Consider the following 15541-nt stretch of genomic DNA (forward strand, 5'->3'; position numbering starts at 1 on the left):
TTGTATAGCACAGCACTTAATAAGGGCACTTTCTAGGTTGCTCAATTTAACCATGCTGTCACTAATATATATTACTAATATATTATAATATTAAAATAAATGTTTCGTTTTTATAAAACTGGCTATATATATATATATACTAAAATGTCAATGTATATATCAATATCAACGTAAATATCAATATCAGATATAAAGATTATAATATTATGACATTTATTATTATTATATTATAATATAATAATATTATGCATGTTATGTAATATTATCATAAATATTATGAGTACTGCTAAATATCATAAAAAAATTAAAATGAAAATGTTTAACTTGAATAGTGCCTTTCCAGAGCTCACTTTTTTTTTTTCAGTAATAACACAATAATAACTAGAAAAACTATAGTCATGGGAAAGCACATGCATGCATAACATCAGTGCATTTGGTTGTTGTTGTTTTTTTGTTTTTTTTCTTTGGCCATTTGGCCGTTTTCTCAGCTTCTCGCACAATGAGTGTTGCGTTAAAGTCAAATGAAAACTACTTCAACTTTGAAAAACATATCAAGACCCCTGATTCAGTTGAAGTCTGTCCGACTTGCTAGTTTTACTAAGAAAAATGTCTGGTTGGTGTATGACAGTCCATCTAATCAACATAATTACATAAGGCTTCCTTTAAGAATGACTAGCCAACTACTCATACACAAAGTTCACCAACTACACTAGAATGAACGGCTCCTGTTAGCATATAAACTTAAACATGCAACATAGCTTTGGAAAAAAGCACTACATTCACAATCCCCATCCATTCTGGCCTAATTCTCCTTCTGATTCTCCATTCATTAACCTTTTCAAGAGCAGGGATTGCCGTTCGGAGTATCAAGACGTCGCTAATCCTATCAAAGTCGGCATTTGTTCTTAAATCGGCCTGATCTCTCCAACTCTTCCTGTTCAACAGCAAGACTGTTCACCTATACAAAAAGGTCACCTCTACTAGGTTACCCATCAAAGACGACCCTAACACAGACGAGGCAGCCTGTTCTAACTGGAGAAGTAACGACTAAAATTAGCGAAAGACACTCCTCCTTCATGCCAGCAAGAGAAATCAGAAACAACAAAAGCAGAAAACTCTCCCCTCCCCCGAAAATTGCAGCACACGCGTGCGGGTCGCCCAGCCTACAGCAAGCGAGCTGTGAGCGGACTCTAATTCAGTGTAAGTACCGGGCCGCTGCTCAGTGGGAATAGCTCACATATGGACTGTAAACAGAGTGATTAGAGAGATGTGGAGCGGCCCAGCCCCTGCGCTGCCTGAACAGCACCCTGGGACTCTTTACATCACCACACACGCACACACCTGCAGGAAAAGAACGGGCTTCCCTGAGACGAAGTAGACTGCGATCGCACCAACACATGAGCTGAAACACTCGCCTTTCCTTGAAATACATTGTGGTTTTAAGGGCGAATCTCATGGAAACATGCCCAGGTCACATTTCACTGCAAAATCGAGAGGGATAAATCATTATCAATCATCAAACCATTTTTAGGACTATTCAATTTTTATGCATTATTTTCAATACTATTAAACAGATTTCCTCCCTCTTATTCTCATTGATGTAATAGTCTGGATGTTTCATGCTTCACTTTCTTCCTGATTATTCTCAAAGGTAATTCTGGTGAGATTTTTTCACCAGAACTCAGTATTTTTTTTTTTATATAACACTTTTTAAATCGGCATAAATTAAAAAATACGGCATAAAGTCTCAAAACTAGTACTATCATGCTGTATAAATACTTTATTTAAAAAGAATCTTTTAGTTTTAAAATAAATAGTTAATTTACATGAAAATTAAGCCTATTTTTAGGACCAATCCTTTTTTAAGCAGATTTTCCCCCTCCAATTCTCATTACTCTAATAGTCTGGATGTTTTACATCTCACTTTTATTGCACTTTTTAAAATCAGCATAATTAAATTTAAAAAAATCAGTATAAAGACTCCAAAACAACACTATCATGCTGTATCAATACTTTATTTATTTTAATACTAAAATGTATTATTTTAATATTAAAGCCCAATTTTAGGACCAAAAATGTTTGCATTATTTTCACCACAATAAAGCTCTTTTCCCCCTCAAATTCTCATTACTGTAACAGTCTGGATGTTTTATGTCTTGCTTTTTTGCCCTAATTATTTTTTATTTTTAAAATCAAAAGTGTTAAAGACTACCATGATGTATAAACACATTTTAAATATTTGATTTAAAAACTAAATTTTTTTTTTTAAATAAATATTTCAAATATATAAAATAAATAATTTTTGTTTTTTTGCATTATGGTAATAAGAACATGAGCTGCAACTGACATAAATATACAGTAAAAACAATGCAAAAAAAAAAATAGGCTTAATTTTTGCATAAGCAACCATAATTCTTTCCACAGATTCTAAGGTTAAAACACGACATGTTGACAGGTTTCGTGAGATTCACCCATAACAGTTCACAGCTTGTAATGCATTATCAAGATCACCGTGGTTGGCCCATTGTTTACCCAACAATACTCGCATTCACAACGGCTAGCACTGCTGCAACAGCATCAAAATAAAGTGCATTAATCTACGGGGATGACAATGGCTATTGATTTGGATTTCTATGGCAATTCTGTCCATTTCCACTCTATCAAACTCTGGGCATTTGAAAAGGGACACTTGCAATCTTGGCAACTAGACGTGGAAGGCTCCAGCACCTGTGATAAGGGACATTCTTTTGCCAGAGAGCTCTGGTTCATGTCTTTGAGTAACTCCTTGAGCGCATTTCTTACTGTAGAGTGGGTCCACTGCTCTGGAGGAAGGTCTTCCAGTTTAGGACAACTGCAGGAAGGGATAGAACAAGAGAGAGATGGAAAAGGGAAACAAAAGAGAGAGAGAGAGAGAGGACGGTGAGCACTGGGCTTTGCTTTCCTGCTGCAAGCGTCCCTCTAAGACAGACAGATTTCATTTGGCGCATGAAGCAGATGCATCTGGAGTCTCTCTCTCTCTCTCTCCTGATTGTTCTGATTAGTTAATTACTTTATACAACACATCTGCTGTATTGATGCATGAATTATACATCAGCTGCATGTGGCGACTATTATTTCACGTTACTTCTACCTTCCTGCCTTGATGTGCTTGCTAAAACAATTTAAGGTGTTTCCATCTAGATTTCGATGCTAGATGCATTAAAAAGGACCAGCATCCACTCTCATTTAAATACTTTATTTAAAAGAAAAAAAAATCCAGTATTTAGAACATTTATGCATGTGTTGGGGGAAAAAATCCACCATCAAATCAACGGAGAAAACACAGCTGCATTCAGGGTGTCATTAATGAACGCTTGTTCAATAGGACGCAATAAACGGCAAGCTGCCAAGAAAATAGCGCAACACTCCATGCAAAAAAAAAAACAACATTCAGAGATGTTCAACGCCAGCATGCTATGAAAATTAAAGCTAAGGCCGTCATTTCTGCGCCACTAGTGTGACAAAACGGAACTGCAAAATCAATCAGACAAACAGATTTGACTAACTAGATGAATGAGCGAATATCTGTTTGACTGACCAATGGCAGACAGGGAAACCTGTTTAGTAACACTGACGGAACACCAAACTAAACATATCACAATGATATATAGTCATTATTATTGTTTTGTATGTGCGTGTACATACATGCATATATATACCTGTATATACATTCAGTTTGAATGAAACATGAACTAAAAATATGAATATAAATATAAAAATATGCAAAACAAAAATAGGAAATATTGTTTAAAAAGCTTGAAAGAAAATCACATTTTTTATTGTATGATTCATACTTCAATGTAAATAAATGGCTTTTTATGGTAAAAGAAGCTGACGCTGCAAGTAAAAATGACATTCTTAGTCTTGAATTTATGTTATAAAAAAGGCTTCCCGGATTAATAATTAAATATTGATGGTTTCGTAGTTCTTTAAAACACTGGAGTAATTGGATGAGCGGTAGTACTGCTGTAATGTGCAATTAACACGTCCATGTTTGCACATAGACACACACACACAAAGAAAAGGAGAGACTGGATCCGTGTGAGACAGCCACACAGCCTCTGGAGACGACACAGAGACAGACAGATGTACATGGATGTCTACAGAAAAAGGAAGAGGTGTGTCTGCGTGTGCCCACAGCAGTGGCTTGTGGGAAAAACAGCACTGTATGTGGCGGCACTGTGGCTACAGTACATGGGAAACACTGACCTGTGTAGCTGGATTTTCAGCGTGACCACATGGTACACATCCTGTAACATGTCCGCCACTGTGGCGTCGGGTGCATCCGTCACGTAGGAAAGAGGCACGGGGTTCCACTTGCCCACCTGAATCAGACCTGCGGTGAGGCGACACCATTTACCACAGTCAGACACTCACACGACAGCACACGGTAATGAAGGACTGCACATTTCTATTAGCTCTTCACAAAAAAAGGCAGCTACGATACTTTTATAAGCACTATTTGATAACCATATTCTTGCACCATGCTTCTAAATACTAATTTGTATAGTAGCATACTTCAAAGAATACCATGGTATTACCATCACAGTGATGTCCGTTTTGAGTTTTCGCTCAAAATCTAGTGAACTGCCTACATTTATAGCAATCTCCTTTTGCAGGCAGCAACACATGAATCTCATAATGCATTGCGACAGGGTTAATTAAAAAAAGAGTATCCAAGATGGCAAGCGAAATGAGAGAAATGTTGGTTATAAATACAGTTAAGGCCAAAATATAATTAAGATTGACAATTTTAACTAATATTTGTGCATACTTTTTTTATATAAAATACTGTCGTTTTTTAATGCGTTTGAAATAGGTTTCTTAAGCTCACCAAGACTGCATTTATTTGATCAAAATTACAGTAAAATCAGTAATATTGTGAAATATTATTATAATTTAAAATAACTGTTTTCTGTGTGAATATGTTTTCAAATGTAATTTATTCCTGTGACACAATACTGAATTTTCAGCATCATTACTCCAGTCTTTAGAGTCACATGATCTTTCAGAAATCATTCTAATATGCTAATTTGCAGCTCGAGAAATATTTCATATTATATTCAGTGTTGAAAACAGTTGTCCTGCTTCATATTCTTGTTGAAACTGATACTTTTTGTCAGGAGTGATGACTAGGAAGTTTAAAAGAACAGCATTTATTTGAACTAGTAATCTTTTGTAACATTGATTACACATGTCTTTACTGTCGCTTTTCATCAGCTTAATGCATCCTTGATAAATAACGGTATTCATTTCTCAACATTTCAGCAGTACTGATTTATGAATATCACATGAACTTAATCACACATTATAATGCCAAACTCTACTGAAATCAATTTGTCGAGTCTTTTGTGAATAGCTCTATTTGTATGAAACTTGTATGTTGACTTGTTGGTTTTAAAACACAGTCATGGTCCTTCTAAAGTTTATTTTTATGGTAATACCATGGTATTTTTTATACAAGGTTGCAAAACAGCATTCTTTAAAAAAAAAATATTGCTCGACCATATGTTGTCTGTCGACTGGCACTAAATGGGTAACAGAAAAAATAAGATCCAGAAGATCCAAAGAAAAAAAGAAATGATGATGGACAGCAGGCAATAAATTACAGGCTGAAGGCTACGGCTCTTAAAATAGCCCCCAACTCCATAAAGCGAGCAATTAGAAACCGCAGGCCCACCTCCACACTCGTTCCCATTGAGAAAAGTGTGATTACAGAGAGCAGGAGGTGCACCTGTGTGTTCCTGCCTCTACCCACAACCCCCCTGACCTCGGCATCAGGTCAGCCCGAGCAGAAGCATGCATGCACCAGAACACAGCCAACAAATCACTCCAAAAATATCTCTGTTTAGCCTCCAAAAATACCCGAGCATCTGCCCGGCATTTTATGACTCATGATTCTGATCTAACGGCAAAAAAAACAAAACAACACACATTCTGGATGAATAGGTATCGCCGTGCACCATGTGTCTGTACGCCATGTTTAGGATGATAAAAACACGCCGTACCTTTAGCCTGTGCAGCCGAACTGTGCGAGTAGCCCAGGGAGAGCAGGGCCATCTCGATTAGCTGGTTGAAGAGCATGTCCTTCCTGACCAGAACGAACTCAGCATGTTCCTCTTTGCTGTCAAACTCGATGGGGCTCTCGTAGTGCTCCACCACACAAAACACTGGCAGCATGTTACCTAGCAGAAACAAGAGAGCAAGCTTTACACCGCTGCATAGAGAGCATGCAACACAACAGGGAGATGCTAAAATGCCACAGACTTTGAACAAGTGTTATTTCTGTTGCATATTCATGCAAATGCAAAGAATACTTGAGCGAAAAATAAAGTTGTTTTTAATGATAGCACGTTGCTATGTGGTTGCTAGGGTGACAATTAAAAAAAAACTTGAATCCTAAGCATAGGCAATATGAATAATAATGACATTTGCCTTTGCATGCAACCTCCAATAACACCACGCTGATTCCAAAAATAGGAATCTCATCATATTTTTCTTACAGAATTATTTTGTAGCATTTTTGCTTTTGACAAGCATTTGTAGGGTGGAGAAGTCTTGTTTTGTCCCTTAATCAGCAGAAAAGTCACTACAAAAACATGATTCCTGTTTTCCTCTGAGATAATTTACAACTATTTGTTCCATTATCAGTCATTTTTAAACATATGACATTGTTTTATGCCTAATCCTGTTTTCAAGGTTAGAATTATGACCAGGGACAGAAGAAAATGCAAACATGAGACAGTTCTACTGCATCTATGGGTGTTTTACTACATCCAAACAGCGACAGAAGATGACAGATTTTCTGAAAAGCTTATTTATCCATAAACTTATTGATGTTCTCTGACATGAAATGGAGTATTTGAAAATATTTTTCACTCATTTGCAGATTTGAAGTTGAATGATACTTTTCGAAGCTTCTGTCATTAAAACTGAAACTCTAAATTGTACTATTTCTAAATAGAATTTATTTGAAATAGAATCCTTTGTAACATTATACATTTATTTATTGTCACTTTTAATCAATTTAAGGCATCCTTGATACCCTGAATAAAGGTTAAAAAAAAATTTTTAGTAACAAAGTAATATGTATGTACTAATAAGTGCTTTATAAGTGCAAAAATGTGTGCTTTGACATTAAATTGAGTATTTGAGCATATTTTTAACTCGCTAATTGTAAGCTAAATTATACATTTTAAATGCTACATTTTGTCATGAAAACAAAACTTGGCATTTGAGTCATTCTTATTTTGTGAAAAAAATATCTTTCAAAAAAGTTTTTATTAATCAAATTAGGTAATTTTTTCAGCAAATCAGCTGAAATATTTTTTTTATGCAAGGCTGTGTTATCAATTGTCTATCATCCACTGTAACGGTGTTACAATAAAGCAGCATTGTAACATACATAATTAGATCAGAACGCAGAACAAACGGAGACGACGTCAACGAAACAGCTCTGCTATTTAAACGTGTTAGCACACTAAAAGGTTAGAGCTCATCGCGGCTTTAGCGCTTTATTTATTGTTAAGGTGCTCAAATCACATTAGAATACTTCTTCAGGCAGCTCCCAGTACCCTTCCCATGATGCTGTGCAGTGGCTCCCAATGCACCGTATAGCCTTGAGGTTTACGAGTCTGTGTAAACAGCGTACCGCTATCAGAGAAAAAAAAAAGAAAAAAACGAAGAATCTCCATCCAAAGCTGTCATGTGTTCGGGTTTACTGTGCAAATATCACATAATACCAGCCAGCTGCAACACTGCGGTGATGAAATTTCAGGAACTTCATGATCTCTTGGACCCAGGATCTTTATTTTTACAGGGTTTAATACAGGCTGGGGGAAATATCAACGCCGTCTATCCGGGGCAATCGTAATAAATCATATTTCTGCTCCTCGCGGTCGCAGTTTCCTAAGAATGCGACCGTTTTCTGGAAAACAATCAATAAATACGGTAATCATAAGCAGATGCCAGGGAATGTGCTGAATCGAAGCTTTTCCATTTTTAATAGATAAAGATCTAACAATAAAGACTGCTGTGTCAGTTCATTTCGGGATCAATACACGCTTTGTTCCCAGAGAGCTGAGAAAAGCCCATGGTAAATATTATTCAGCTGAAACAATGAATACAGTAGCTTCCAAAGTTCAGCAAGCACTCAGCAAAAGTTCACTTTTTCCCATAAATAATAATAATAATGGTTACCCAGAGAGCTATAGAATGCGGTAGGTGAACATGAACAACTGACGCTAGTTGTTGTAGCTAAAGCGTTTTCCCTTTAATTGTACACTGCAGATATATATCTTATATCAGATATACAGTATATATATATATATATATGCCAAAATAAATAGCAATGCTCTAAAATGTCAAATGAGCAACCAATAAAACAGTTAGGATTTATTTACTAAGAATTTCGATTTGAAAAGTTTTTGTGACATACCAATCAGCAGACAAAATACTACAGTGACAGTTTTCTATAAAAACAATACAAATGTGCTTACAATAACTACTAAATGTACTCTTAGAAATGCTGCTGGCATAGTTATGCAACAAATATATAAAATGCGCAAACTACTTTGCATGTTTACATCATAATTTAACCAGATGCCCGATTTAAGGGTCCTAACCGTCCATGGCCACAACATAAAATGGGACATTTTGTCGGTCACTTGGGTTTCTGAGTGATTAAATATCTGGTAGCCCCACCCATTGTGAAATATCATTGGTCCAAATTTGAATGGACAGACAAATTGCTTCTCACTAAAATCAATTCCATCCTAGTAAGGACTCACACTCTTAGAAATAAAGGTTTCATATGGGTTTTTTTTCTAGCGATGCAATAAATCAGTTTTGGTTCCCCAAAGAAACGTGAACTTTTTTCCACTATAAAATACCTTTTGTGGAATGGTGGCATTTTAAGGGGTTCTTTACTGGCATTGATGGTTCCATGAAGAACCTTTAGCATCCATTGAAACGTTCAAATGCACAAGAAGTTCTTTATAGTGAAAAAAGGCTCTTCAGATATTTAAAATGTTCTTCACACTTTAAAAAAAAATGGTTCTATTAAAAACTGTTCACTGAAAGGTTCTTTGGGGAACAAATAATGGTTTTTCTATTGCACCACAGTGAAAACCCCCTTTTGGAACCTTTATTTTTAAGAGTGCAGTGGTAAGAAAAAGCAAACTCACCCCTCTTGTGGCAGGCCTTCAGATGATGTCCAGGGGGTTTGAAGTGCACTCCGGAGAGTTTCGCTCCAGTGCTACCTAGACGAGACATGCCCAGCGGGCTTCCGTTCTGTTCCAGGCGGGCCATTTTGGCCGGAGGGGCCTTGGTGTCATTCAGGTTGTTGACCATCTCACAGTTCTCCTTCCCCTGGCATGTTTCGCTGAGATGCTCCATGGTTCTCAGCACCACTGCTCACTGTCACCTGAAGGGAAAAATAAGAAGAAAAGCAACGGCATCATGACGGCTGGATGATCAAGCGCCATAAAATAAACATCATAAACTTTTTCCCCCCAATAATAAAGATTACTGAACCTAAAAAACAATGAAATTGCAACATAAACTGTCTCTTCCATGTAGACTGAAATGTCAAATCAAGCCAAATGTTACCTGGCATTTACAATGTTTCATGCAACGATCACATTCCCATTCCTAAGAGCATGTATTATGTATGTCTAACCCACTGCAGAATCCCATGTGGAGAGCAAACAAGCTAGTTTTTGTACAGTCGCATTAATGTGCAGAGGAGTCCACTTCAGTGATCAGCACACTGTACAATGAACCGATCCATACAAGAGAGACAGGCTGTGAAATATTTAGTGGATCAGATCTATTGGTATCAAACTGAAAGACCCTGAATTCCTGATTGAAGTTGAGACACACATGTAAAACACAGTGAGCAGATTTTTGGTTGCAACTGTTTGTATTTAATGACACCCAAAAAAAGTTTCCCTAAAATGCCAAAACAAAAGAAAGTCCTCGGATTATCTAAGATTACCGGAAAAGGGACGTGCACCTTGTCTCAACATTGCATTCGCAGCGATAAAGGAACATTGCACCAGACACCATGACAGATGGGGTTAGATTTCATCAAACAGGCCAAACAAGACATCAGACATGCAATGAATTCCACAGCACTGAACACCAGATGAACTTATGTGACTTCATTTAAAAACCAATAAAACAGGTATAGAGGATATTTAAAAAAAAAATTACTCTGTGCACTTTCCATGTGAATGGAAACACTCTAATAGCAAAAATGAGCAAGTGTTATCTTAAAAACATATATTTCTACTTCTCCAGACCCTTAAAATTCATTGCTGTAACCTAAAGCAGGTTGATTCAGGCATATAACACATATATAACTAGATAATGTACAGGTTACATTACATTTTAGGTGCATATCATAAAAATCAATGATTAAAAATGTCTAGTGTGCATACAGAAATATATTTGTCTTTTTTTTTAATTTAAAAAAATAAAAGAGAACATTTACAAATAAAATAAATCATTCAATAAAACACAAAGAAATAAGAAAAATAACAAGCCTGAACTCACCACTTTAAGAAGAACATATAAAGGAGCTGTGGATGAACAGCGACTTCAAGTTTTGGCAGGAGGAGCACAAACTTCACTCGAAAATCAGTTTTATGTCAGCTATTCTATTCTGAAACGTAGAAAACTTCCAGATCGTCCACGCCAAAACCTAATATCAAACGCTAAGCCATGAATTACGGCGCATAATACACGTAGAACCATATAGACGAAGCGCAAAGTACTTTAAAATGTGATGAGAGCTAAAGACCGTAGTCGCGTGCAATCAAGCCGAAATGCAACGATCTCCGGTGAGTCTAGAGTTCAATAGAGTTTACGATCACATCCACCGTCCGTTCTGTGCGCAGAATAACGCTTAAACATAAAAGTAACCGCCAGCGTTCCCTACACATCCCATTGAGCTTCAACAATACGCGCCTATAGGAACAGAAGCGTTCGTGAATCGCCTCTCATCTGGCCAAACAACAGCACGAAGCCCCAGCGACCTGCCGTCTCATCTCGAGCCGATCTGCGGATCCGAAGCAGCTTTAAAAGTGCGCGATACACTTTCGAACGTCGAATGAAACATCAAAGCATCCAAACATTCCTGACGCACGTCAGCGCTACATTGTATCTTCCGCTTGTTACATTTGTAACATTCGCGCTCGGTCCTTTTCTTTCTGTTTCCCTTCTGTGTGTGTGTGTCTCTCTCTCTCTCTCCGTCTCTCTCTCTCTCTCCGTCTCTCTCTCTCTCTCTCTCTCTCTCTCTGTCCCCATTAAATTATGAGTTGCATCGGCTCATCCCTCCCTCTCCGCGCTGCCTGCCGCTTCTCCTCATCTCTAAATCTCGTAAACGACGCGATTGAAGACGGATTTCTGGTCCTCCCGCGTCTGTCGCTGTCCTGGAGGAGGATGGACGCGAGAATAAAGTAAAAGTGCCGGAGAACGAGGATGATGATGATGGTGGATTTCCGCCTGCACGCGCGCAGGAATTTTTAATCAGCTTGATTAGAGTGAGGCGGTTCTGCATTTATTACTGAATCTACACACACATCCTGTACACACACATACAGGATGCACATGCACCGAGCAGCACAATAAAATCATTTTGCATTTTTTTTTTGTCACAAAATAAACCATCTTTATTTGTGAGCGTGTGCATTTTGATCCCGATGGTGTGTGTTGAGATGTTAGTGATGAGTTGATCAGCAGAACCGGGGGATAGCAAGCAAACGCGAATGATCGTATGATCGAGTGTGATGATATTATAGCGGGGGGTTTGGCGCGGTTCTGTTTTTAAAAAGTTGCAAAAGAGCCTCAAGAGTACAATATTTCTTATAGCAAAAGGACACGCCATCTGTCAGTGACGCTGGTGCATGACACACACACATATGTGCAGGTGACAGCAAACGAGCATCCCTGAACTCACACACACACACACACACAGAGAGAGAGAGAGATCTAATTTATGCAAATATGACAGAAGAATAAATTAATGCACACTAGTTTAAAAAAATGTTTACAGAGTGATTATTTATGAGAAAATGCAGTAAAAATAAAAACATGCATTTTATAAAATAGTATCAATAAAACAAAGACTTTTGATGCATTTGATGAATGAATTATTAAACTAAAACTCTTAATTATTTTGACATCAACACAGGAATGAAATCATTCCCAGCCTTATTTGATTTTAAAAAGATGCCCACTGCAATAAAAGAAAATAATTATTACAGAGGCATTATATGTTATCTACACTGGAATGTATATTATCATAAATAAAAACACAATGACATATACAGACAACCGTCATGCAGAAATATGTGCAAGGGTCAAATTTAATCACTCATGGTTTGGAAGTAACACCACATCCTGACTGGTTAAAATTACTTTCAAAGATCTGTATTTACTAACATACTGTGTTTATGATTTCAACATTATATTGAATATATAAATAATAAGTATAGCAGTAATAAATTAATACATACATACATACATACATACAGACACACACACACACACATATATATATATATATATATATATATATACTCAAAAGTCTAAGAACCTGGATGCTTCGTTTCTGCTACTGTATGTTATTATAATGCCAAGTGAGAGTGAAATATATTGTTTATTTATTCTAAAAAAAGAAGATGAGTTTTAAAGGTAACCAAGCACATGCCCATGTCAGAATCAACAATTATAATGACTAATGGGCCCAATAATTAATTATAGTGAAGACAGTAAAATGTGTTTTTAAAAGCAGGAGTGTGTAACATGTGTAGACATGAAACTGAAGGTGATAAAGCTATATGAAATCAGCAGAGGTGCTGAACTAGAACACTAAGTATCACTGCTGTTAAAAACAGGAAATGTAAGAAAAAAAAGCGATGACCAAAAAAGGGGGATGCATTATAAGGGGTAGCGAAATACGTTCATCGATTCAACACGGGTAAATGATCGTTTTTTTTTTTATGTCACATATGAATGCAACATATGTGATATGGCATTCGTACGACGCTAAACACGTTTCCGGCGTCGATGTGAATTTGCTCTGAGCTTGTTTTTGCTGTCTTGAGATGTTAGTCCATGTGCAACACATTAGGTGGCGCAGCAGCTACAGCGATGCTCTAGATTAGGCCAAAACTAATATAGCCAACTTTATATCAAAAACAATGGCTCTTTTACACAAGACCCATTCAGTATTTCAGTGCAAAATGTACAAATATGTAGCTAAAACTATTTCAATCAGATCTGACCCTACAAATTGTCAATCATAGTAAATAATATGACATAGCACAGTTTTATCTGGTGCATTTCTGCTCCCAAAATCCATCATTGGCTCTAAATGTCAATTTCAAAATCACAAACGGATTATGTAGTTGCATCGGTCCACTCTTATTTCCACAGTAAAATGGAAACGCGGGCCGGGAGCAGTGGTAAGCGGAGCGTGGCCGCCATGTTGACGTGCTGTGGCTGCAGTCTCTTCTGCACTCGTACAAGAGCATCACACAATTTCTGCCGGCCTTGCCAGGAGGGTCCTGATGCTGCCAACAGGTGCAGACACTGCCAAGAGCCCTGGCACACACACACACACACACCGCCCAACAACACCAACTCTGACATACAGAAGGGCATGCAGATTCACAGAGCAGAAATGATTCGATCAACTGTGCTTATAATTCAGCTCTCGCCCATTTAAAGAAGGGTAAACACAATTGAAGAGTTGAAAATGCCAATATTTGTAGCATGCTCAGAGCAAACAATAATGAATACTAATAGTGCTTTAAAAAATATATAAATAATAATAAACAAATACACAAACGTACAATGCAGAACAAAAGCAATGCACAAACAACACTGTAAATATGTACTGTACTGCCTCATCTGACACTTTTATTGGTGAAACATTGGTGACACTTTTATTTAGCCATACTAATATAAATAAAATATATTATCTAAGAATTTTTGGGTATCCAAATTTGAGAGACAAGCTTAATTCGATGTCAGTTTATACTGATGTCAGATGAAATATTTGGTCATATTTAAATCACAGGCTTCTTTTTTGGGGTAAAAAAGAAAGAAAGAAAAAGAAGCAGTTAACAAAATCCTATTTTAATTTTGACTACATTAGATTTTTTTTAATTAATAAAAAAAAAAACTGCAAAAAAATGTAAAAAACAAAAAATGTATTGCAAAAACTCAAATATAAACCCTTTATTTTTATTTCATTTACATTTGTATTGTTTATTTTGCCTTTTTCCATGAACATACTGTTTATCCTAGAATATCTGATCATTTGATGTCAATTTATATTGACATGAAAAATGTGGTCATATTTAAATCAAATAACTTGCAAAAAAGAAACCATTAACAAAATGTTTTGAATTTTGACTACATTTGAATTTTTTTAAATTTATTCATAATTCTCAAAAAAAATGTAAAAATACAAAAGTGAATTTTAAAAAATAGTTCATCATTTCTTCAACACTTCTAATACTTAAAACAACGAGGATTTTAACACTTTTTTTCTATTTTACAGCATCCTAGGATGTTGCATTGCTTATTTAGCCTTTTTTTCAAGATCATCCGGTTTCCCCCGGAATAGTGACACAATATGTGTAAGTGTACATCCAAAGTTAGAAACCCCTATGACAACAAGACAGTACGGTCTTCCTCTTTTTAGCTGCACTGGAGGCAGTTTATCACTCGGCACATTTCACCAGCGCTATTCTGACTGCTCGCACGCGTAGGTGTTGTTTAGTCTATGTGCTTGCCACTTCCGCAATGTTAAATGTGCATTAACAAGATTATTTGAGGTAGTGTTATAAATCAGAGCCAAGAGCATCTCGGCAGTTTGATAACACAAACAGCATGGGGTAGAGTCATCAGTGCCCACCACATACCGAACAGAGACACTGAATCAATGCGGAGGCAAATGGGCAGTATACAAATCTCCATTAGATGCATTCAAAACAAACATTTCCTGGAAACACGAAAACGTGGAACTCATTACAGTCTCGAAATATTGGTGGCTGGCACATTTTTAGACAGAATAGAGGAGCTGTGTTACTCGAGCACATTAATACAGTAGTTTGCAGTTGACTGTGCACGACTCTCATGACTTCTAAGTGTATTAAATAATAAAAATAACCTGCAGTAATAGACTTATGTGCGTGAGTGCGTATATATCACTTTATATGTGCAGGCTAATTATTTAATGCATGCAGTGGCATAAAGCGATGCAACACAGTGAACAGTCATTTCTGTCTAGTGCACACTGTGTTGTTGAACCTCTAGTGTGCACTGTAAAAGTCCCCCTGTGGCTTGCTCGCATCTGAACACCTGCCAAATAAAGTGTGCGAGGCTTTTAAATCAGTGAAACCTGCGAGAGCTGAAGTCCGGCTGCACACAAGCGAACGACAACAAAAAGATCCTGCTCTTTGAATCCCCCTCAGGAATCCGTATT

General features: G+C 36.9%; 1 protein-coding gene across 1 annotated transcript in view; it reads right to left on the reverse strand.

Moving 5' to 3' along the window:
* Window positions 1–11164, reverse strand: part of LOC107740799 (DNA-binding protein SATB1-like) — a 47820-nt gene extending 36656 nt beyond the window's left edge. Inside the window, exons 1-5 of the mRNA XM_016553299.1 lie at window positions 10597–11164; window positions 9225–9463; window positions 6048–6224; window positions 4249–4375; window positions 2728–2851 (exon numbers count right to left, since the gene is read on the reverse strand). Of these exons, the coding sequence (XP_016408785.1) occupies window positions 2728–2851; window positions 4249–4375; window positions 6048–6224; window positions 9225–9435 (639 nt within the window). The 5' untranslated portion in view covers window positions 9436–9463; window positions 10597–11164. The remainder of the gene's footprint in view (window positions 1–2727; window positions 2852–4248; window positions 4376–6047; window positions 6225–9224; window positions 9464–10596) is intronic.
* Between the last annotated feature and the right edge of the window lie 4377 nt (window positions 11165–15541).

The sequence above is a fragment of the Sinocyclocheilus rhinocerous genome, unplaced genomic scaffold, assembly GCF_001515625.1.
Source record: "Sinocyclocheilus rhinocerous isolate Xijiao unplaced genomic scaffold, SAMN03320098_v1.1 scaffold5975, whole genome shotgun sequence".
In the NCBI taxonomy this organism is placed as follows: domain Eukaryota; kingdom Metazoa; phylum Chordata; class Actinopteri; order Cypriniformes; family Cyprinidae; genus Sinocyclocheilus; species Sinocyclocheilus rhinocerous.